At 44.5% G+C, this 23,656-nt stretch overlaps 2 protein-coding genes across 3 annotated transcripts in view; one reads left to right on the top strand and one right to left on the bottom strand.

The window, feature by feature from the left end:
- LOC110399896 (dual specificity protein phosphatase 13-like) lies at nt 573-7,184 on the bottom strand. The gene is made up of 4 exons (XM_021399325.1): nt 6,259-7,184; nt 5,235-5,442; nt 3,891-4,111; nt 573-2,349 (listed from the first exon to the last, which is right to left on the bottom strand). Exons 2-4 carry the CDS (start codon nt 5,393-5,395, stop codon nt 2,123-2,125), a joined length of 609 nt encoding a protein of 202 aa, XP_021255000.1. The 5' UTR covers nt 5,396-5,442; nt 6,259-7,184; the 3' UTR covers nt 573-2,122.
- SAMD8 (sterile alpha motif domain containing 8) overlaps nt 7,430-23,656 on the top strand; it is a 41,944-nt gene continuing 25,717 nt past the window's right edge. Inside the window, exons 1-4 of one of the 2 annotated variants that reach the window (XM_021399323.1) lie at nt 7,430-7,574; nt 8,402-8,598; nt 9,851-9,933; nt 14,310-14,494. The gene's annotated coding sequence lies outside the window, so the exon portion shown is untranslated. Of the gene's footprint in view, nt 7,575-8,401; nt 8,599-9,850; nt 9,934-14,309; nt 14,495-14,675; nt 14,874-23,656 lie in introns of those variants that run through there. The other variant, XM_021399324.1, reaches the window with a different exon arrangement.

Genomic DNA, 23,656 nt, shown 5'->3' on the forward strand with positions numbered 1-23,656 from the left:
GGAGGCAATGAGCGGGCAGAGCCGGACGCTGCACGTTGGCAGCACCCAGCGCAGGGCGGTGGGCAGAGGGGCTCCGGCTGGGGCGGGCAGGGCAGCGCGACCGCGGGGCTCTCCTGCGCGTGGGTCGTGCCCGGGCTCCCACGCAGGGCAGGGCGCCTGGGGCACGGCCGCTACTTCGCCCGCGGGTTTTCAGCCACCGCGGGAACAAAGCGGCCGTTCAGCCGCCGGGGCTCGGTGCCCGCCTGCCTGCAGCCGGGGGCGGCCGCGCACCGCCCGCTGCCGTGCCCCGCTCCGCCGCGCCGCGCCGAGGCCGCCACCTGGTGGCTGCGGGGGGAAGCGGGGGCACGGCCGCGCGGCGCCCTGCGGCCGTCATGGGCTGTGCTGCTGGGGGAGCGCGTGGGGATGGGAGTTGGGCCGGGGAGGCTCTTGTTCCCGGGGCATCCTGATCTGCTTCTATTTTTATTTTTAATTTTAATTTTTTTTATCGCTCGTTCTTCAAATTGAAGATTTTTATTCCTTTTTTTCTTTTTTTTTTTTCAGTCTATGCTAATTGATAATTGAGATGTGCATATTACCTTTGATTTGGGTCTGAAGAGTTCTTTTAAGACGACCGTCACTACGTGCTGTGCTTGTGCTGCCCTGGAGAGCAGACCCGCAGCCCATGAGCAGGTTTCTTTACACAGGGAACTAAGGCCCCCTGCGCTCACAGTGTGAGACAGGGCCTCAGCACCAAGCGCCCTGCTCCAAGCTCTTGCTCCTATTGTACGGTCTACATAGCAGATGTAGGTACAGCCAAACAGAATCACAAAAGGTGCTGAGTAGCCTTTCACGAAAGCAGGAATCTGCCTTGCAAACAGCACTGGGAATGGCAAGGTGTGTTTTTCCTTGTTGCTTTGCTGCTCTTGAGCAGCCGGATTGCCACAGTGGGCAGCATCCATGCCTCTGCGTTCCAGAGTGTGGTAGCAGGAATGCAAACAGCTGCCATCCCTGAGCTGCCTTTGTGCTGTGAGTGTTTGTCCACTGGGAACCGAGAGCCAGATGTGGCTCTCATAGTTTCCAGGCAGCACTGATCCATCAGATGACAGTAGCTATTGAGTGCTGCTATGGTGGCCCAGAGACATAGAGATGAAAGTCTGATGTCTGTCAGCACCTCCCTTGCCATTCCTGTCTCCCTTCAGTTTTCACTTGAGTCCTCCCATAAAAGCAAATGCCCCAGAACATGATGTTGCAATGCTAATGGCCTTATTTTTGAGAAAGAAAATCGTGAGTTTTGTAATGTTAAGCTGCCAGAGAGACTTGGGATCCCTTGAGCTTTGTTGTCAAATGCCTTCATGCTCCCACCCCCACTGCCCATGCAGCTATTGGGAGCCTCGGCTGGGAACCCACCTTCCTTTTCAAAAGCATGTTACACAGCACCTCCTGGATGAATTTTCCTAGGGAAGATGAACTGTATTTGAATGTCCTCTTGAAGAAAGATATTTTCATCAAGAAAAAAAATCAAACCTACCTGATGAACAGGCAATGGGAAATCAGTGTAGACTTGGAACTATTTCTGTAATAGTGTGCTGTAATTGTGCTGTACCCCAGCTGCTCTGCCTCTAAGCAGCCCCATTACCCCCAGCTCACAGGCTCCACCAACTGTAAAAGCAAGAACTAAGCAGAGTCAGATTCGGGTCTCAAAATACAAACCATTTTGGATACAGAGAGCGAAGGGGATGGGGGGCGGCTGATTCGTAAGAAAACTTCTAAGCATTATTGTAGCATAAATAATATGGCATCTTTCACCTCAAATGGCCTAACACTTCATAAAGTGATATGGGCTTCATTCGTTGCTGAAATGCAGCTATTTCTGAAGTGGAACCTGATATCTTTTTTTTTTTTTTTTTACCAACGGAGAGCGATATTTTAAGGTGGAGAGGGAAGGATACAATATACAACCAACAGTAAGTGTAAGCTAAGGTGGCTTTGCAAAATGGGAAGGTGAAGTAAAATGTATTTTTAGTAACAACATACAATCTAGTGCATCTTAAACTTATATCCTTAGTTTGCAAATGCAGTTCGTTTCAAAGAGATCCAGGAAATTCAAGTAATGTTTTGTCCTCTCTCTTGTAGCGATCCTGTTTTACAGTGCTTTGCTAGCAGGTGCTCTGATTCCTTTCCTCTCTTCACTTAATTTAATGTCCAGTTCTCGCAGCTGGCTGAGGAACCCTGTGTTTGGGCAGATGTCTCTGTGAGAACCAACCGTTTTCAGAGCATCCACGAGCGTCATGTTTTCATGGATCATCAAAAAGGCAAGCACTAATGTTGCAGAGCGGCTCACCCCCATGGCACAGTGAACGAACACTTTACCTGCGAAAGGAAGAGACGCAGCAAGGTGAGCAGGCTGAGGCAGGGAGAGACAAAAACTACAAGGTGAGAGGAATGCAGGGAGGACAAAAACTACCAGAAACAAGGTGGCACAGCAGCCATGATGATCAGCGCATACTCATTTATTTGTGAACAGCCTGATATTGTGCTGTAGATCTCAGGCAAAGTGGTACTTCATACTGAGCATATGCATCTAGCTTAGGCCTCTCAATAGTTATCAAAGAAAATGCAGTTAACATAGCTTATCTTGAGGCTCTATTAGCTCTGTAGAGAAGGGACCTAAGCACTGAAGTTACATTCTGGAAATTGAACGCTATGAATGCTCTTCCCTGACAGAAGCTATTGCATGGTGGACTTTTTTCATGTAACGTGGAAAGAGTGCTGTGGAGGTTGGGTTGGCTGGTTTGAGGTAGGACATTAAATTTCAAATACTGGCATATTTTTCAAAAAGTTATTGTCAACTTATGCGGAGACTGCTGTGTATCTCCCAGAATGCTTTTGCAGCTGGTGAAGCCCAGATCCCTGGGGATCTGCTGGCCATTACGCTATAGCAAAGCTCCCACCATGCAAGAGAGTGGGGCAGAGGAACCAAGGCTGGATTCTCTGCTCCCAACCCAGTTCTCACCCAAGCCTTCTGGGTTCTCAGGTATTTGTTTCCAGATTAAAATAGCTGAAATTTTCTGTCAAAGGAGAAGCTTTCTGTGACAAAACCCATTAGTGTAATTTTCTGTGGAAAAAAGAAACAGTTTTGGCAGAAAACTTTGGCCCAGCCCTGACTGTGATCATTGACAAGTTCCATAAACTCTGTAGGACAGTCTGCCTGTAAAAACGGTCTCATAATTTACTGTGTCTCAGCAGCCCAGTGTGAGCTATAACTAGGGATTTAATAAAGCACTTCGAGTGAAAGCAGTAAGATCTCACAGCCAGTCAGAGTCAGAGCAAACTCTGGAACAAATGGAAATTATGATAACTAGGCCATAATCCAAACTCTGCTGACAAAAATTCAGCAGGCTGCGGGTTAGACTCATAGCTTTTGCCTTAGTTCATTAACTTGTGCTGCTTCTCTAGCTTTAATGGACACCCAGCCCAGGCCCCAGTTGTGAAGCATTTAGGCACGTGAAGCGTTTCAGCCAGCGCTCGCAGGTGCCGGCAGGGAGCGGGAACAGAGCTGCCATGCCATGCAAGCCCAGCATCCCCAGACTAGAGCCTGGCTGGGAAGCAAGGGCCTCAGGCTTTGCCAGGAGGCAATCCCCACAGGGTGAAAGCCCTGCAGTGCTGCAATCTTGCCCCCATGCTCCACTCCTGGTGTTGGCCCCTGGGCTGGGGCAGCTGCCCTGCCCAGCTCCACAAGAGCTGGTCACAGCCTGGTCCCTGCGTGCCCGGAACAGCCTCCCAGCCTCCCTGCCCCAGCTCTGTCATATTCAAATACTACGCTCAGCCTGAGCTTTGTTGCTAGTGCATGGAGAAACCATTTGGATCATGTTGAAACTTCCTCCCAAAGGTTCTCAGTGCCTCCCTCTTACCTCCTGAAGTGTTTAAGGCTTTGCCTATGAAATTGGCAGCGTCGTAGAAGAAGATACTTAAATCAAAGGAAGGATCATCAAATGCTTCTATTCCAAAGTACTCTATTTGCAGATCTTTGTAATATTTGGCTCCTGTGTTGATGCTATATGGCCCATCTGCTGCATTAAGGATATGAGTTATGTTGAGGCTTTGAATAGTAGTTATACTCCTAGCAGCCCACCTGTTGGAAGACAAGAAGGTTCATTTGCAACATGCCTAAAACATCCCGATTTAACGTTAGTGCCTGCTCCCTCTAGAGATGGATGCGGGGATTGCAGCTTGCTTGCAGCGTGGGACACTGTCCGCAGTGCTGTGCAAATGAAAAACGCGATGTGGCGGTATGGGAAGCAGCACGAGCACAAGCTCGCCTGTGGGATGCTGTTAGGTGAACACGTCTCCCAGCAGTTAACCCCTGGGAACATAGCTTGCTGCACAGACCGGTCAAGATCTTCCTTCAAATACTTGTGTAACAAATTCTGCAGCTAACCTCTCACTCATAATGTACATGAGTGGCAAGGGCAAGAATGTGCCCAGATGCAGCATCTCATTCCTGGTCCATCATGCTTAGCAGCTGAGTTCTCCTCCTTTCCAGCCATAAACTAGGACTGAAGCTATTCCACAAAACAATGATCTTTTACAGATGAATTCATAAGGAAGAGGAGGAAGAGTTGGAAAAAAAATCATAGAATCATAGAAATGAAGTGTTGTTCTGCCAGTCTGATGATCTATGTAATCTGTGGTAATCCAAAGAGAAGGAAAAAGCACCAAACAGAAGTGGTCAAAATCATGAAGCATTTGCATGAAAATTCTCATTTTATATTTTCAGTTTTACTAACCTCGAAAGCAAGTTTGGATTTGGAATGCCAAAATCTGTTTTGCATAACTCATTTGGGTCCTCCTCCACCTGGATCCTGATCCTGCCACCCCTGCGTTTGACTCTGAAGACTACTGTGGTCTCGTCTGCAGCCTGAGAGCACAGTTTCCAGGACAAATAATGCTGCTCACAGTTGACACCAGTTTGGGATGGGTTCTTTAAAGACTTTTGTCTAGAATACAGATAATTCTTACCTCGCCAAAATCTGCTGTGGCTCATGGAATACAGAAAAACACTCTGGCAGACTATAAATTACCCTTTTGTCCATCATACTTTTCACGACATTTTAACACCTTGTGTTATCAGTTTTGGAAGCTTGTGTTGTAAAAACATTCCTACAGACCCAATAACTGGTCCCCAGTGCACCACTTCCCTTCCTCCTCCTCCCAGAGGCCAATAACATCTTAATAATAGGACCATATGTTCTTACGCATCTCCCAGGTAAATATTTGGCCAGACTTGGTCCACGTGGTTATCAGACCCTCCTCTGAACCAAATCAGTCGCTGGAGGTCTGCTAGTGCTGGTGTTTCGTAGGATGCTGGGCCCCCTGCGCTGCTGCTTGGAAAGGAGTTGTCTCTGGTGTGAAGCATCTTGCTTCTCTCCTGCACGGACTCGGGTTGTATCAGAGACAGCTTTTCTGAAACAAATTAAGAGGAATTATTTCATACAGAAGTAATATTCCCCACGAAGCAGTCCTGCTCATTACCCTCCAAGTGGCATTACATTATTATAACTGATGTGTGCAGCAGGGCCTACAGGTGTTGCTGAAAGCATCCAGAGATCAGGACTGACTCTGTGGTACAACTCTACGGGCGTGTAATTCATCCCCTGAGAGAGCAGCAGCAGAAGACGATATGATTTAATTTCTTTTCAAGTAAGGCTGTTGAAAAAGAATGTCCTGTGCCACTCCAGCACAGCACTGACTGACCCTCATAGGTGCAGGTATTATTCTGTTACTGCAGTGCTGACGAGTGTAATATGGGAAAGCTCCAGTATTTTATGCTGGAGAGTTACAGAAGTGTTTGTACACACTCACTTCTTGTTAGCTAAAACTGCAAGTTTTTGAAAGAATGAATCATTGGAGTGACTCACAAGGCTTCTAGGGCCAAGGTGGGAATCTTGGGATGTCTGTAAGACATATATTCATGTAGTGTATGTGCATACATAAATAAAATGTACATGTGTGTAATTGTTCTTTCATTTATAAGGATGCATTTATACACACATACACAAGTGTGCGCGCGTATATGCATATAAATAGAAACAGCAAATTTGAACCATTTTTTCCTATATCTCAGGTGAATATCCCTGAACACTCATCTATATGAGTAGGCTTGTGTCTGTCTGCCTTAGCATCTCTTCTGGGAGCTGTTCCACTTTGTATAAATAATATGATAGCTATTTTGCCTCCAGAGAGAGGCCATTTCTCTCATCTGAAGGAGAGGGCACTTACCTGCGATGTGAAGAAAAAGAGCATCTGAATTTAGGAAAATTATAAAGCTGAAAGTTCTGACTTTGTTGCCATGTTAAAAATCCCATCTAGGACTCCCTTACAGATCCTGCAGCGGAATATGTGGGCCCCTTTTGCAACATTGTTTGCTGTTGTAGACCCAGGAGGCTCAGTCCAGGCAGAGGCAGAATGCCACGAAGAGCAAGAGTTCAAAGACATCCAAGGAGGCCCTTCTCTGAGACTTTAGGAGCATTCCTCCTGCCAGGATCTCATTATCTGGAATTGCTATTCTGATCTCCAGAGAACATTGATGAGCTTTGTTTGGTTGTTTGTTGGTATTAAAGCCATAGTCGATGTGGGAGCCGCATGAGAACTTGTTCCCATTGTGAGACGGGTGGCCTGTGCTTGTTCAGGGTTATTGTGATGTCAGCTTGCACAGTAATACCTGAATATCTCAATCTAGAGTTTGGGTTTATTTTCTCAGCAATTCTAGGAAGCCCCTGGTAGACCTTTAGAAGTCATCTAGTCTGTCCCTTGCCCCGCCCCAGCATCAGCCAGATGGATGTTGCTCCTAAAGCACTACCAACAACTTTGTCCTAATGGCTGGGTACCTTATTTTAAACAGCATACACTGATGTGGGACATAAGCAAGAATGCTTATGGGAAGATTAGTACAGTGATGCAAGACATAGTATCAATCACACCACATATATTCCCGTGACTTGCTTCCCCTGCTCCCCTCTTTCTCCTCCTCCCCACAAACGTTAAGAGCAGTTACAGCTCTTATAATTCCAATATAAAGGAAGTCTCCCTTGGGTTAACTACTTAGTAAGCAGAATACGAAAAGCACAGTAAAAAATGATGGGAGAGATGGAAAAACATTGACTGGTTTTACCTTTAATGATGAAGGAAAAGAGCTAAATATGAATAACTCTGGTAAGTAGAGAAGTAATATATGAATAAAAGCCTACAATTTTTTTTTAGGGCACAGAACACCAAGAGCTTCTGTAAAAGGGTATGTTATGCACTCCAAGCACAGATTAGCATGGAGAATAGCCTCCCCAAAAAAGATATTATATATTACAAGTCTTACTGCCTTGCAGTAGTCATGCCCTGTGCTCAAGAGCTACTGCCAGCATCACTGTGATCTGTTTGTACTTCCACCAGCACAGAACGTTAAGCTGAAGCAGTAGAAGAAAAGCAAGAAAAAAGATAACAGAGGTTCTACATCAGGAGATTCAGAAGACTGTGGGCTGATTTTCAAGGAGGATGGATGACTCTCAGTCACTGCAGGTATCAAAAAAGCTGAAGCTGTGGAGGTAAGCAGATGGTTCCTATGCTTTCAGTTGTTGTAGCCCCCATTGCTTTAAGCTTCTGTTTCAGTATGTCAGCTTGTTAAGGTAAGGGAGAGAGAGAAAGAGATTACATTGCCAAGCCTATTGTTCTGGACCTGGCTTTGCAGTGGTACTCTTGGCCTCCTAGAGCTGAGATCTTTTACTAATGGGGGAACTCAACAGGCAAATCCAGCCACTGCAGTCAGCAAGGTGCTTTGCAACAGAGCTCCCTTTCATACAGCAGTCCTCTTCCCCTGAAACGCATTAGCATCATTCGCTCCCCATGACTAATTCCAGAGAAGTGAGCTCCTCATGTCAACGCGCAGCATGGCTCCTTCCAGCCACACTGCTCTCTCCCTGCTGTGCTGGCCTTGAAACTGAATTACTCCATGGGGCCTTCAGGAGAAACTTGGAAATAACTATACCAGATGATTGGACTAATGAGAAAAATAATATGAATTTTTTAATTGAGGACTGGGGACTTAGCTCAGGGTTTCCTCCCTGCCCCCTTCTACTTCAAGATACTGCAAAGTTAGCAAAAGTGCTGCATGCAGATCACATTTTTCTATGCTTCCCCCTCCATTTGGCTCACAGAAGCTGCTCTGGGTTGGAAACAGACAGTAGAATGGCAGGATCCTCTGTAATGGGAGGAAAAGTCTGTCTTAAAAGGTCACTAATGCCTTCTGCACTGGTCTAGTCCGTGCAATTTAGGGAGGATTGTTTCTCTTTTGGAGCTGCAGCCTGGAAGTACCTAAAGCCATCTCATTAGATTCTTTGTTTCTATCTTTCTATTTTTTTTTCCCTACATACAGGAAACACTTGAGATTGGATAGAGATTCTGAAGGCAATCCAGGCAGATTAACCTCCTTGCTTCATGGGGAGCAGGCAAGGAGGCAAACACTTTGAAACCCTTCTGAAGTTAACCATCAGTCACCAAACATCCAGAGCACCAGGGTGCACCCTGACAGGTCTTGCTGGGCTCCACACCTCACCTGTGCTTCTTGCAGAGGTTTGTATCTCAACTAATGTTATCCTGCTGCTTGAGTACTTCAGTCTGCAAGGAATTTTTCTGTTGTTTGTTTTGTCTCCCAATGCTAGAATAAAAAATGTCATTTTCTCATGCAGATTTTTTTCTGGTAAAGAAAAAAATATGCACAGCCTCCACTGACTTGATTTGTCCAAAGAATTTAATAGATTTGTGTTGGACTTGTGGATTCCAGCCTAAGAAAACATCAAAATTCTGGGGGAAAAGAAAAGAAAAAAGAAAACTCCCTTATGCTGAGGATTTGAAATAGTTCATTTTGTTATTTCAAAAGAAAAAAGTAAAGGCCATTTCCCTTTTTTTTTCTATTTAAAAAAGTAATTCTGTTTTAGAATTTGAGTTTATGATTGCATAAAATCCTTTAAAATATGAAAACAAAATGAAGTGGCATGTGTGGCACCCTCCCTGGGTCTGCCCAGGTCGTTGAGTCACCGTCCCTGGAGGTGTTCAAGAAACATTTAGATATAGTGTTGAGAGACATGGTTTAGTGGGGTTATTGGTGGTAGGTGGATGCTTGGACTGGATGATCTTGTAGGTCTTTTCCAACCTAGCTAATTCTATGATTCTATGACTGTATGATTCCTGGTTGAGAAAAACATATTTTGTGTAATTAAACACACACACTAACTAACCAAGCATCCTTCGTTTTCACTCCTGCAGCATGTGGAAGGCCTGCTGCCATTTTGCTGTAGTGTTACCATGCCTCCTAAGGCCAGAACCGAGCTGCAGAGGCTGAACAGCCCTGAGTCCCAAGAGGAGCCCATAGCAAGGCAGCAGCGGCCCCAGGTCCTGTCCTACCACTATGTCCCCTGGTCTAGCACCTTCCCAGCTGGCAGGGCTCTTCTGGTGGCTGTGGTGACACCCTGGGGGGGGGAACAGGTGTCTTTCAGTGACATGAGGTGGTTGTGGCCTCAGGAACAGCAGGACTGCTTGTTTGGGGTGGACTTGTGGTTGCCACGATAAGGAAAACACTGAGTAACAGTAACATGACCCTGAAAACTCCTGCAGCCAAATATTCTGAACTCACTGAAACAAAACCCAGCAAACTAGGTGGTTCACAATACCAAAGCATGAGATCAGAATATAATTCACATGAAAAACAAACAAAAACAGGCCTGCTGAAGCATTTTAAATTGCTGTCTATCCTGTTTTTCTGTCTCTTTTCTCTGAGCGAGCTTCTCTGCAGTCATCTTTTCCCCTCCTTGCTCTTTTCTCACAGGTAGTGCTTCACACTATGGCTCTTTGTCCTCCTGATGGAAAAATCCAGATGGAAAGAAGTGTGGTTCACAGGGAAATGATCTTGTAAGTGAAATTAATCTTTCAGATACTGTAATGTGAAACCCAACCTTCCTTTTTGTTAAGAAGACCCAATCCGTGTCTCTACATTTTAGCCAAAATCTGATGCTAAGAGAACCCTGGAGTCTCTTGAGGTAGAACTGAAAGCTTCATGTGCAGAAACAGGCGTGTTTAAAAGCAATAGCAGAGTTAAAACAGCCAGATGGGAACCTAGCAGGCAACTGAGAGGGGAACTCTCTGTTTTCCTTGCAAGCCTACAGGGGCTTGTTTGCAGGAATTAGAATCTCTCACCAGCAGTTCACTGCAGCTCTAATACCAAGTGGTATTGAAAATGAGAAGCAGGTTATGGCTGATGGTTTAAATGAGGCACCTTTGGGAATTTTGAAATGAGATCCTGGACACGTCTCAGTATAGACCGCGCACATGGCAGAGCAATATTGCTTTCTTGGCTGACTGCACCATATATTATGGTCTTTTATTTTGCCCACGCTCAAGCAGCAGGGAACAGCAGAATTTCATTGCTCCTGCTCACTGCTTAAGCCCTGCTCTGCCTTGCCAGAGGCTGTGCCCCTGCCTCGCGGAAAGCAGAGGCAGTCCCTTGGCCCCCGCACGGGTACGTGCTCAGCGTAGCACTGTATTAACGCCATTTCCATTATTTTGGAGTGAAGAGAAAAGCAGAATGTACAATTAAGATTATGCTGGCTGCTTTTTTGTTTGTTTGTTTGTTTTATTTTCTGGGATTTTTTTTTTTTAGGAGAATTTATGATTTGGGAAAGATGCCAGAAGGAGGGCTCTGGCACGTGCAGCCCTCGCTGTAGCCATGGCTCTGCCAGCTGCAGGACCCTCTGCCCCACACTGCAACACTGCTTGGCTGGCTGGGGAGAGCCCAAGCCCTGGCATTCCTCCACTGCTCTGCCTTGCCCAATACCTCTGTTCATGGCCAGCCTTTCTGGTGGAGCACAGCAGCTCCTCTGTAGCGGGCTGGAGGGGACCAGGTTCTGCTTGCAAGGTGCTGGAGCTGGGCTGGGGAGCAACTGATCCACATGTGTTTTCCCAAGGCCATATCTTTCTATGGAGAGAGAAACTCGGTGCTGTTTTCAGCTCCATCCTGCCTCCCCCAGCCTCCCTTGTCAGAGCTGCACGGCCTGACACCTACCCACATCCTAAGGGTATGCAAATAGGGACGATGGGTGCAGAAATGGGGCACCCTCACTGCTTGCAGGATAGCAGCTTTGGCATCTGCAGATTCCAGGTTCAAAGGAGAAAAAAATAATAAATAAAGTATTACCTTAGCAGCTGGCATCTTTGAGCTATTCTGTGCACTATCCCCAGCAAGACAGCGCTGCCCTCCACAGGCTCCTACCGAAATTTCCAACTCGGCTGTGGATGTTTGTCAAGCCGGGGGTGATGTTCTGCCCTTTGGGCTCTCTTCTGGAGCACTCCTGTCCAGGGCACCACTGATAGGGATTAAAAACAAAAAACAGAAACCACCTCCAAACTACTGTTTCTCTTGGCACATCTCAACCTGCCTGATGCTTCTGCCCGAATTAAAATAGCTGTAGTTGTAATCCCACTGCTAGCAGTCATTCCCGCGCTGTGTGCTGTGATCAGCAGCGTCCCAGCTTGCCATGCCACTAACTGTTTCTAATAGTAGAAACTTCACTCCCATCTTATGTAAGGAGCGGAGCAGAGCGGCTGCGGCTTGTGACGTGCTCAGGCAGAAGCTTCCTGGGGCAGCATGTGCCTGAGGGCAGAGCTCCAGCCAGAGCAGAAGCAGTGACCTTGATACGGGTAAGGGCTCAGCAGCACTGCCAACCCCACACTGAGATGCTGTTGGTGTCATGGGTTGTCAATAGGTGTCAGTTATGGGCTCGATATGTGCCCATCTGACACACGTGTTGTCAAACAGGCTGGATTCTGAGAGGGGTAGAAAAAAGCTTTGCAAGCTTCAGGAAAGACTAACAAAGATGTTAATGTACTGCTATTAAAACAGGCTCCTAAGCACTAGCTCCTCTGCAGGCAGTATGGATTTGTATAACTGTGGATTATGGATTGTTTTTCTTCTCCTCAATTTACTCCTCATGTGACTTTTGTCTGACTGCTGCTGTCAATACAAAATTGACAGTGCTGTCAAGCTCTTGAGATTTCAGAATATCTGAAGGCACAAGTAAATGATTTTTCATATTCCTCAGTCATTTGGCAGTGGTGTCTTGCAGCTGCCTGTCTCTCCCTGCACAGTTACTGCAAGCAGTGAAGTGCTCTCCCTCTCTTGAAAGGGTGCATATGAGAAAGGCACCTTTTGATAAAGTTGACAAAGCTGTACAAACTCTTTGCAGTTTCTTTGCAGTAGAATCAAGAGCTGAAAGACTTCAAAACTCCACAGTGGAAGATCTATTTTGGCACTTAAGATTTTTTTCAGGGAAATTGTAGAGCTCTCAAGGGATGCTCTCAGCTTTGTTGCTGTGGAGTAGAGCACTTTTTCTTTAGATTTTTAACTGCTGTTTTTTGATTAAGTGATGCTTTACAGATCTGCCCCATGCCCAAGGCACGGTGTTGATACCCCAGAGCCTCACAGCATCAGGCAGGACAGGAGCAAGGGCCATTGTGCACCAAAAGTTTCAAGGAGGGTTTTTTCCACCTCTCACTCAACAGGTTTTATGCTGTTGTTTTTGTGATGCTTGCTGAGGCTTTGCATGGGCTCCAGACCGATGCCCAAACTGGTAGGGTGGGAGGGAGGATGAGCCCCCAGCAAAGCATGGCCCCATGGCTGCACAGGGCTGAGCTGTGAGCACAGGGAGCCTTTGCTGAGGGCTGTGCCTGCTGGAGGAGGTTTGAAACAGACACTTGGGGAACAGGCTGGACATTTTCCCAAAGCAAACCTCAGTGCCTCCAGCACAGCCTTGGGAAGGCTGTCCTCTGCCTGAGAAAGTCTCTGTGAGCAGGAATATGTTATGGATTGTGAGCTTCTCAGGTACTGGGAGCCATCCATGCACCATAAATAGCATTACCGTCTTTTCTTTCCAGTGCCTGGCATCCCAAGCAGCCATTTCTGCAGGTGCTTTAAACAGCTTTTACTTATGTTCTCTTGGCAGGCTGGAATTTTGTGTGTAGTTTTTCTTAATGTCTCTGAATTTTGAGTTTATTTCAAGGTGAAATATTGGCTTTTTTTGTTGTTGTTTTGGACTTTTTTCCCCTCCTTTTTTAATTATGATACATTACTGCCACATTTTTAGCAAAACTATGTGGGAAGAGCTGTTGCAGAAGAGTGAGGATTGAGACTAAGTCATTCATAAAGAATATCTCTGATTGCAGGAAAAGCAAAAGCAAAAACAAAACAAAACACTGCAAAACCTCAAAAAAGAACAAGAAAATTAATTTAAGCTTATACACATTTTTAGCAAGATCTTGAAAGTGATTGGTTTTAGAATTAAAAAAAAAAAAAAACATGTAACATGTTTTGGCATGATACGTGATGTTTCCATTGAGAGACCAAAAAGAAGTAATTGTAGAAGGAAAATCTTTACATGCCTATCAGAAAAGGAAATAAAGGCATCTTTTGTCAAGGAACTACAAAGCAGACATTTTGTTCTGGGGTAACCACCGAGGCACTGCTACTAAATCATCTGGTAGAGCTGGAAGAGCTGGGCGAGCTTTCAGTGCACAAGAAGGACCACATTTTTTCCCAATTATGCCAACTGTTTTGATTTACACGCTGCTGTTACTGACAGCCTTTGCCTCAGAGCAGCCCAGCAGCAGGGCTAGTGCTGAAACACCGTAGTTTTTCCATTTTGCCAGAAGATGGCAGAAGAAAGCAACCTTGCGTGTTTTAAAAATTGCATACTCACGGCTGGCTGTTAGAGAGAACTGTTAGTGATGTACAAGAAACTGCTGTGGCTAGATGGGAGAAAAATGTGAAGGGTACTCGATGAATTAAGTTGGTATTGACCTGGGCAGATACATCAACTGATCTACACTGTATCCTTTTCTATGCTGATTTTCTGTAGAAGAAAAGCCTTTGTAACTAGGCTCATTCTTCCTACACACAGTGCAGTTTAGCCTGGATTTGCTCCAGTTCTGAAATCTTTTGCAACAAACCAGGCTCTGTTGGTGTCCAGCACATAGTGCTTTCAGCCCATCTAAAAAGCAGGCTCATTCTTTCAGTCTTTTATTCTGTCATCCTGTACTAATTTCTCTTACCTTTCTGAGTTTCTCCACTTATGGTAGAAGAGCCCAAGCAGTGCAAGCACCTTCATCTTGCTGCTGGAAGAGGGGCAGGCACTGAATGAACAACGTGCCTGGGCACTGGCTGCAACGTGGGCTGCTGGGTGTTGCGGTGGATTAGCAACAGTAGTCAGCTCAGACACCTCCTCTCTCTTCTCCAGGGGAAATTGACCCATCAGCCACATGGCTGACACAGAACTTTCAACTGATGTGGTGATGAGGAAAAACAACTGACGATATGGATGCCCATTAGCTGGACTGCAACACCCTTGTCTCATGAGATGATGCCAAGGCAGACCCCAGGGCCTTCCACTCTTGGGATTCTGGTCCTACCTGGCTTTTTAAGGTATTGTTCTTCATATTGTTCTATTAGGCAACAAAACTTTGGTCTCAGGTTGGTTCTGTGGTAGCAGAAGGAATAAGCTTCATCTTGTGAGGAAAGCAAGTGATGGTACCTGGAACTGCTGGTGACATCACAAGCACACTGCTAGCTTATGGGGCTTTCTTTTGCCCTTTGGCAGCCCACCTCCATCACTGGGTACCCCCTGCTATTTGGAAGTGGATTAAGACTTCCTGAAAATGAGTAAGTTTAATAGACTGAGATGCCTTTGAAGCTGCCTCATCCAGAACATCCTGTAACTCAGGTCCTCTTGCTGTACTTTTACCAACTGATCATGTTTGTCAAAGCATCTCAGGGATATGCTGAATCCTGCTCTGGAATTAAGGTGAGCAAGCACATACGCTTTACATGTTGAGGTTTTAGTAGGCAAATATGTATGGGAGAAAAAACATTCTATAGGTGTCTCTGTCCATGCTTGAAAAGAAAACCCTCCCTGACCTTTTAGGACTGAAGACTTGATGTTAAATGCTAATTTGCCATCTTTTTTTTCCTTCTTTCTTTTTCTTTTTTTTTTAGTGAAGACAATATTGAGAAACTATTCAATTCAGGCAGTTCATCCCTAAAACAAAGGCAAATTCAGGGCTGTCAAGGAATTTGAAAGCCCTGGGTTGAAGGGTTTTGCAAAGATTTCCGCAGAGTAAGGGCTATATACTAGAGAGGGAAAGAGCACCCATACAGATGAGCTCAGAACGTGGGAAGCTCCTGCAGAACCAAGGCAGACATGGTTGTGGTGCTGGATTGCTGCTCATCCCCCGCCCATCACTTGACCATTGTCACAAGAAATGTGATACCTGGAGTGGTAGATCATGCGTAATCCAAAAAGCCAAATCTGGCCTGAAATGCTCACCTGGGTCCTTTTCTCTTTTCATGGCACCATCAGATGGAGGAAGGTTACTAGTGGCTTGCTGCCTGTTGGAATTCAGAAGTGTGCTGCAGAGGTGACATGCCTTCTTGTTATAGCTTTCTAAAAGTCTGCCCCACTTTCTACATCCGTTGTGACAACAGGCTGTTTGTGGGTCTGCTACTCATGACTCTAGTTTGCTGTGTCTTCCTAAGGTCCTAAGCAACCGTGATTACCTAATAATCCCGTCTCATCCCTTTGTTAGCTTATGCATCCAGTTAATGAACAGAAAAGTGGGTGATGACCAGTTGAATATTCCATCTGCCTCTGCTAGCAGAGGTGTTGGTGCAGAGGGACGGCTCTCTTTCCACACACACAGGCTGCCGTCTGGCCGGTGACAGTTCCCTGTCAGAGGATACTGTGTCTTGACTACACAGCTCCTCTGCATGGCTACAAGCTTTCTCAGTATGCCCTATTAGCAGCAGCCTTCCCTGTTTGCAGAGATCTGAAAGCATGCCGCCTTTTGGCACACCAATGCAGTCTGCTACCCCCCAGAGGAAATAAAGATAAAATCCTGGCCAAAGAGGAAATTCTGAGAAGAGTGCTAAGGTTATGGCTTTCTAAATATTTATCTTCGGTCTGTATCTGTTGCCTAGATAATAAGGTGACTGGGCTCTTACAGAAACCTATGAGAGGTTAAGCAACTTGGAGGAAAGCAGTGGTTTTCCTGAGCTGCAAGACAGAGGGTGTGCAGGGCCACTCACAGCCTTTGTGGCTGAGAATTTCATGTGGTGTCTCTTGCAGAAACCTTCAAATCTGATCTTTATGTATGGTCAATGCAGTTGTGCTCCTTTTTATTTCTAAAAAGAATTTATTTCCCTCCTTACTCTTTTCATTTACTTTGCTTCACTTACCATTTTCCTGAGTTTAGCAAAGATGTCTGTGGAAACTATAGAAGAACAAAAGAAAATTATCAAGGACTTCTTTTAAATGGGGAAACATTTTTCAAAGGCAGCAAAAGGGAATGTATCAGGCTATGCACCTAGGGACTATTTATGCCCTTGAAAACCTTTCCCTTAGATTGTTTAATTGGTCTGTGAAAAGCCATTGCCAGAAGAGGTAATTGACCATTTTTATAGAAGTATCAGTAACAAAAACATTCAGAGCTATTGTTCTAGAAATTAAAAATATATAAATTAAGAATTATGCAAAGAATATGTTTTGGGGCATAAGCCAGCCTCTCCTGAAAGTATGCAAATTCATTTGGTGAAAACAACAGCAGACACAATGAAATGAGTTGCATACGAAGAACTGAGATCTCAAATGTGATATTATGCAGAAGGTAAAGAGACTGTACTAGATAAGTAACAGCTCAGTGTGTTATCAAGGGTGCACTTTGATTTTGATGAATGTTAAAAGAACCTTTAGCCTTGAAAATAAAGAGGATAATCTCTCTCTAGGCAATGGCTGCTCATGAAAGTCATAAAATAGGAGCATTGGAGCCCTAATTTTATAGTGCTTTTTAAATGATTTTCAAATGGTCCAGCTGCTTTGTGCCATAATATCACGAGGCAGAGATATTTACGCCAGCGATAACAAGCATGCATCAGCCTGCCCGAGCTGCTCTCCGCAGGCAGCCGGCATTAGGCGAAACACATATGGAAAACTGATACTTGCCAATGCAGATTGATCACAACGACACCGTGGCTGGAGTGATCCTGGGAAGCTGCTTTTTGCACCAAACAACTCAACTGCTTTTCTTGTTTGCGTCTTGCCCGCGGTGTACAGGGTGTACGCCGCCGGTGATTCTGCTTCTATTTTGACTCTTGAGCACCTGCCAGTTACACACACCTCCTAGGCCATGCTGTCCTTGGTAGACTGCTTGGAAATAGGAGGGCTAATTCAGCCCTGGGTTAACCACTGCTTTTTTGTGGGAGTTTCTTCAAGGTTTGGTTTGCCCCCAGCATTGTTGTTCCCAGCTTGCACTGTGTTTGTTTGCACAGAAATGCACACATGCTGCAAATGAGCTCAGAAAAAAATGCTACATAGCTCTGCAGAGATGCTGGAGTTGCCACCTTGTCAATTCGGGTGTTTATTCCAGAAATCTGATTAGTATTTTATATTTGCAGTTCCTATTCCTTTGAAAAATACTGACAGTAGACAGATGCTCTGAGCAAGCAGAGTAGGGCTGAAAGAGTGGGTCCTTTATGAAATATTCCCGTAATATTAAATAACATTTTATGTGTTCACTAGCACTGGAAACACAGCGCTATTTGTGTTAAGAGAACTAAACTTTCTCCTGAAGTCAAGTCTTACAAGTTTTCATGAACAGAGTGGACAAGAAAATGGAAACATATTTGAGCACATTTTTTGCTTTCGTTTAAGCAAACAATTAAGGAGCAACTGCAAAACCCCACTGTCCCCTAAAAGATGGGAAACAGGCTTGATAGCAAAGCTTTATGTCACATTCCTTTGATCTTTATCTCATTTTAGATTGTCCAACATTACTTCCTGTCACTTTGATCTTATATTTCATAAGAATTTACGTAAGCGTATACTGTATCTCCATTCAATATCTAAATCCTGCAGCTGTTTCAGGAACCCTCAACTTGATGAATTGCTCAGTAATACAAAACTCTTTGAATAGCATTGCCTTGAGAAAAATGACAGAAAATAAGTTGAGCCAACCCAAGGGGAGCAGATCTGCTTTTTTCCAAGAATACAGGGAACCAATATCTTCCTGCAAAGTAGAAATGAATATATGTTGTGCTGTTCCTGGCTGCACTGTATAGTGCCAATTGCATTAGTTGATACTTCTGCCTCACTTACATCTTGTCTCATCTCTCCAAGATCCGATTTATGGAAGCTGAGATAAAGTAGCCTTCAGGGTATTACATTCATCCCTCTCATAAATCAAGAACCACTTTTTGACATAAAAGATGTGAGTCCAGAAGAAGAGGAAAACATATGGCACTAGGCTTTGTAAATGGCCAACTGGCATGTCTGTGATGGCTGTTTGCAGCTCTTGGCTGCTTCTCAAACCAGAAAGTAACATTTTATATGCCATGTATTCTGATATACCAGTACAAAAAAAAACTTCAGAAAAGAAGAAAATGGAGATTTTTAAAAACCTGCAATTTTCAACTGAAATCTCAGTGTCTTTCTCTCCTCTCACTAAGATGCAGCATCATCCCCATTTATAGTTGCTTGCTTTTTTCTCTCTTGTTTCAGAAGACACCCTCTGGTGATTACAGTAGGCCATGTGTAATCTTTTCCACTGATTTGGGCATAGTTATAGTAATGTGCATTACTTCTTATCTTTCAGGACACTGCTGTCCTCTCTCCTGCCACGGAGATAATATCTGTAAGTAGGTATTTAGACATACCCAAGTGGTTCAGTGAAGTTTAGTTAATGCTTCTGAAGTAATCTGTGATCGCTTAATGAAATTGCTGTGTTGGAGCAGTGGCTTACCAGGGGAGGAACTATTAGGCCTTATGAATGTAATCTGAGGTTGTACAGAAATGCATACCACAGTGAAAGTCCTCTGCAGATATTCCATAATGATGACTTTCCTGGCCACAGAACATTTGGTCCCCTTTGCTTCCCCGTGCAACGTGCAGCACTTGGTGACACCAAGCCTACGCAAGCCTTCCTTGTTATGGACTACGAAGCTGTGGAGAGTCGTGTATGAAAGCTCGCAACAAAAAGGAATTCAGTGTTTCTTATTGCCTTATAACGTTACCGTCTGCATAGCTCAGCACCTACCACACCTTGAGACTTGTGTAAGGAACAGTAAAGTAGTGATAGAAAGGTAAAAGGTTGTGATTTCTGAATATATTCAAAATAGATGCAGAAAATGTACAGTTTCCTTCCTATAACTTCTTATAAATTTAACAGGTATTACAGGCTCCATTTGACTACAGTCAGTGGGAATTACTGGCCCAAACACCCTGCAAAAATTCAGTCTATGAGGTAGCTCAGGTCCTCCTACGGCACGACTTGAGGTGTGAATGTTGCTCAGGTTTTAGTAACCATTTTGGCCCAAGGTGCAACTGTGTGATGTTTCTTTGCTGGAGTGGTATTAGTCTTGCTAATCTGATTAAGCTTCAGTTGATAAAGCTGCCTGCTTAAAATTCAGTGTGAAGCTGAATTTCTGCAGGACGTTTTACATCTTGTGCCCAGAGTTGCTTATTGTGTATCATTTCTAAAAATATTTCACCTTTCAACCTGAAGGGTCTTGGCCTTGCATGCCAGCAATGGCTAACAGCCAGACACATATTTAATAATCAGTTTGTTAACCACTTCAAAGTCCTCCAGGATAAAAGACACCACATAAAGTCTGCCATTCCTACTTTATTTATAGTGCACATTATACAATGAATTATATTTAACTCATTTAAAGAGACTGACCATAATATCTCTGATAAAATCATAAGGAAAAGTATGTCTTACAGAATACAGCTTTAATTCTAGATTGATCTTAAAGTTCTAGGTAGCTCCTGAGAAACTGCACATAGCTGGTTGCACAGAAACAAGCAGTGGCAGCTCATGGTGCTGCTTCGGGTTATTTGGCACAAGCTGTGGCACAGGTCCCAGTGATGGCAGTACAGAAACAATCGCCATTGTTGACTTTGCTGAGCACTGGATTGTGCCCTAAATGCAAATCTTCTCTCTCTTTTCCACACTTCCACCTCCAGAAGATTCCATGAAACCTAACTCAGAAATGTTGTTCATGTTAATGTTGTTGATCTTATTGATGGTGGCAGAATAAAGAAAATTCCATTGATAGTATGAACAAATTTCCAGTTTTGCTGATTGTAGGCTTTGATTCTTTGTATTTAATCTCCATGTTGTAGATTAGCTGTTGCACTGTCAAACCTCTACATTTTTATTCCAGTTAGCTGAAAGTTCATCTTTTGCTTACTACATGTGCACTCTGTTGTTATCTATACATTTTTTTCCACCATTTGCTATTTTTTATATTTTTAGTCCTAGTGGTCTACATGTTACACATTGCAGCATTTAGGAAATCTTTTTTTTATCAATAATTTTTAACTTGTGCAAATTAGTAAAGAGAATTTTATTCTCTTTTTAACTCATTGTAGTCTGTTTTGAAGGTTCTTTCTTTAATGAGCAGTCCCTTTGCTTTGTTCTGTGCTAATCTTTTTATTAGGGCTATTTTAAGGCAACTAAGCTTAACAACGCTAACTACATTAAATAGTTGGACAGCACATGTTAACGGGAGCTGTATTCCCTAGCCCTTCAGTCTCTAATAGCACTTACATACTGCCTGTTTAGAGCTCAGCCTGCTCTTCACCCACATGCTTCAATTCCACCTCTCAGTTTCTGGGCTGCGGGAATGCTGGGCTTGCTGCCTTCCTGGCTGGCTGTGTCTGACCATCCCCAGGCAGTGGCCCGTCGGTGGCTGCACACAGGGTGGTGTTGCTGAAGCATGCTCTTTGCTTGACAGTCCCAAACAGGTGGCTATCCCTGAAAGTGACATGTGCTTGGACATCTCGCCCAGTGGGCTGAGTGCTGCCTCCCCTATGAACAGGAGCAGCTACAGAAATAAAACTTCTGCTTTAAGTCAATGTTTTACCAAAAAATAACCACCCCCACAACTTCCCACAGAAGCAGTACTGCTGTGCTTGCCAGCACAGAGTTCTCCCCACAAAAGAAATGTCGGTCAGTGCAGTGGAGAGGCAGTCCCCAGTGTCTCATGTGACCCAGTTCTAATAATAAACTATTGGGAAATGGGACGGCTCCTGTTAGGGGCGGGTTCAAAATAAAGGCCATGAGAGCAGCTGTCATGGGCCTCCCCGCATGCCCATTGAACACACTGCCTGTGGCTGTAAGCTGATGCTGACAGAAAATGCAACTGCACAAGTGTGAGATACACTGCATTCTAATGCTCTCCCAGCCTCCTGCTGGCCACCGCTCATGAGCTTCCAAATCTGGTTGGAGTTTCTATGTATTTAGTAACCCTAAGCAGATTTCTGCTGCACAGTTTTTCCCATTAGTCCTCTAACGTTTGCAAGCTTCTACCCCCTGCAGCATCCTGGGTAAGACATCGCAGCACTAACCCCCTCCTCCAGCCCAGCCTGGCTTCTGCTGACTTCATCTGATGCCTTCAGTTCTTGTACTGGAGAATGAATTTAACGGAAGCTTCCACAGGAGTTCTGCATGTCCTCTTCAGGTGACACTCTGGTTTTGTTCTTGCTTTAAGCAGATTTCACCATGTGCTGTGCTCACAGCCACCTACCCACCACCTCCACTGAGCTGGCACTAGCCCTAGTGACCCACTTGCTCAGATGGATCAAGAATTGAATCAAGCTGAAAATAGCTCTCAAAAATCCCAAAAAATGTTTTTTAGGAGCTTGCCCTGAACTGTAAGCACTTTGCTGTGGATTTTGTGAGGTGCATTCTTTAGATAAATACTAAATGTAAATAAATACATATACATACATATATATACATATATATATGACCATGTTGAGGAAAGGCCAGCCTGGGTAGGAAGGCCTATGTGCCTTTTTGTCTCAAGGAGATGAAACACTGACAGTTCCTGCGGGGTCTTGGTTGGGTAAGCAAATTCCTCTGAGTGAGCTTACATGCTCTGGTCAGTTCAGCAGGCACTGAGCTTGCCTTCGGTCACCTAAATATCATCCAGGCTGGGGCCCTCTCTCAATGAGGAGTTTCAGCACCTTCAGTCTCCCTCATCGTACGTCCCCTGTTCACATGTGCATACCCCAAACAAAGTGCTGCTGGCGAGGCAGTATTTTTTTTTCTCTTGTTTGGGAACCTTCTGCATGACTCACCAAACCAAAATTCAAAATGCAATATTTTTCTGCTGACAGTGGAAAAGGGGGAAGTACTAACGTCATGTCCCATCACAGCCTGAACTATGGATAGTGTAAGTGACCAGCAAGAAGGTCTCTTTTCTTCCTAGCAAGCCACAGCAGACAGTGTTTTCTGTTTCAAGAGGTTACAGGACTAATTTACTGCTTTTGCATATGCTGATGGGAAGCCTTTTCTCTGTGCAGAGCTGGAGCCAATGGTGCACAGAATGTAAAGGAGCAATGCAGGCAGGCAGGAAATATAGGCAACACTACCTTTGCAGATTTAAAACAGTTCTGTGACTTGCCAGCGCCCTTGAAAAAGAGTTTCTAAGCAATTTATTCCATCCATTGGGGTAAGCTAGTCCTGCTGTACAAAATCACCACCATGTCATTAGTGGCATGGATGCCATACTAGCTCAGCTCCGCTCCACACTTCTGTGCTCCTTGTGAAACAATGCCCTCATAGGATGAGCAATACGTAGAGAGCAGGTACTAATCTACAACAGGAGCAGCTTTCACAGCTGTGGCTTTGTGGGACAGATGTTCAGGGGCATGCAAAGCATTATCCTGATGGGAGGTTCCATCAATCTTTCTCGCACGTGTCTAATTTTGCACAGCCTAAAGCCATTAAGATGCTTTATTTCACTCACATGAATTTCAGACTTTTCAGTGCCATGTCTTCAAAAGGCTTCCAGACTGAAATCTACTGTAATGTGAATGAAGTATAAATTATACTGAAATGTTAACTCATGTAAATCCTTATTAACTCTAACGGAGAACTTCAAAGCAAACCCAGCTCCTCCTCCACTGCTCTGCTGCTTTGTGAGATATAAAGATTATGGTAGCACTGGTGGGTTTTATATGCAATTTTCTATTTGATCATTTTTTACATTACAAAGTTTTGTCTTTCTCTTGCCAGTGGAGCTCTTTGGTAAGATTTAGGAAAATCTGAACAGACAGTTGAATAGACCTCTACAAGGATCTTAAATATGCTTATTTTGCAAGGCGTTGAAATAGAGAGGGATTTCTGCATTCCCATAAGCACTAGGCAGAATCAGCATCCATGTCTCAGCCTCTTCAAGAATTAAGGGTGATAGGGGTCTGGGAAGGAAGAATTACAACCCACAAGTCACCACTACTTACGTCTTCTAATAACATTTGCAAGCCTCCTCCAGCAGAGAGGAAATAATGAGGCCTGATGCTTCAGATGCAAACAAGCATGCAGAAATGTATTTACTCAGTCTGGCAGAGAAAGTTCATAAGGCCAGCTAATCAATAAATCAAACTAGTAGCAAAGGGCAAAAATAGATTTGATTATTGCTTCGCGGTTCAGCACAAGGTGACAAGGTAATTTTCAGGTAGAATGGTAGTATGAATTTCAAATGCTATTCCTGTATCAAAAATCAAGTCACTTAAGTAGCAGATTA

This window comes from Numida meleagris, chromosome 5, assembly GCF_002078875.1.
Source record: "Numida meleagris isolate 19003 breed g44 Domestic line chromosome 5, NumMel1.0, whole genome shotgun sequence".
NCBI classification, from domain to species: domain Eukaryota; kingdom Metazoa; phylum Chordata; class Aves; order Galliformes; family Numididae; genus Numida; species Numida meleagris.

Excerpts from the sequence above, each read along its gene's own strand:
- LOC110399896 (XM_021399325.1), bottom strand. The coding sequence starts at position 5,395 with ATGCTTCACACCAGAGACAACTCCTTTCCAAGCAGCAGCGCAGGGGGC. Across the intron at positions 4,112-5,234 it reads AATATTTACCTGGGAGATGC|GTGGGCTGCTAGGAGTATAA; the intron begins GTAAGAACATAT and ends GTCTTCCAACAG. Across the intron at positions 2,350-3,890 it reads AGCCTTAAACACTTCAGGAG|GTAAAGTGTTCGTTCACTGT; the intron begins GTAAGAGGGAGG and ends TTCCTTTCGCAG.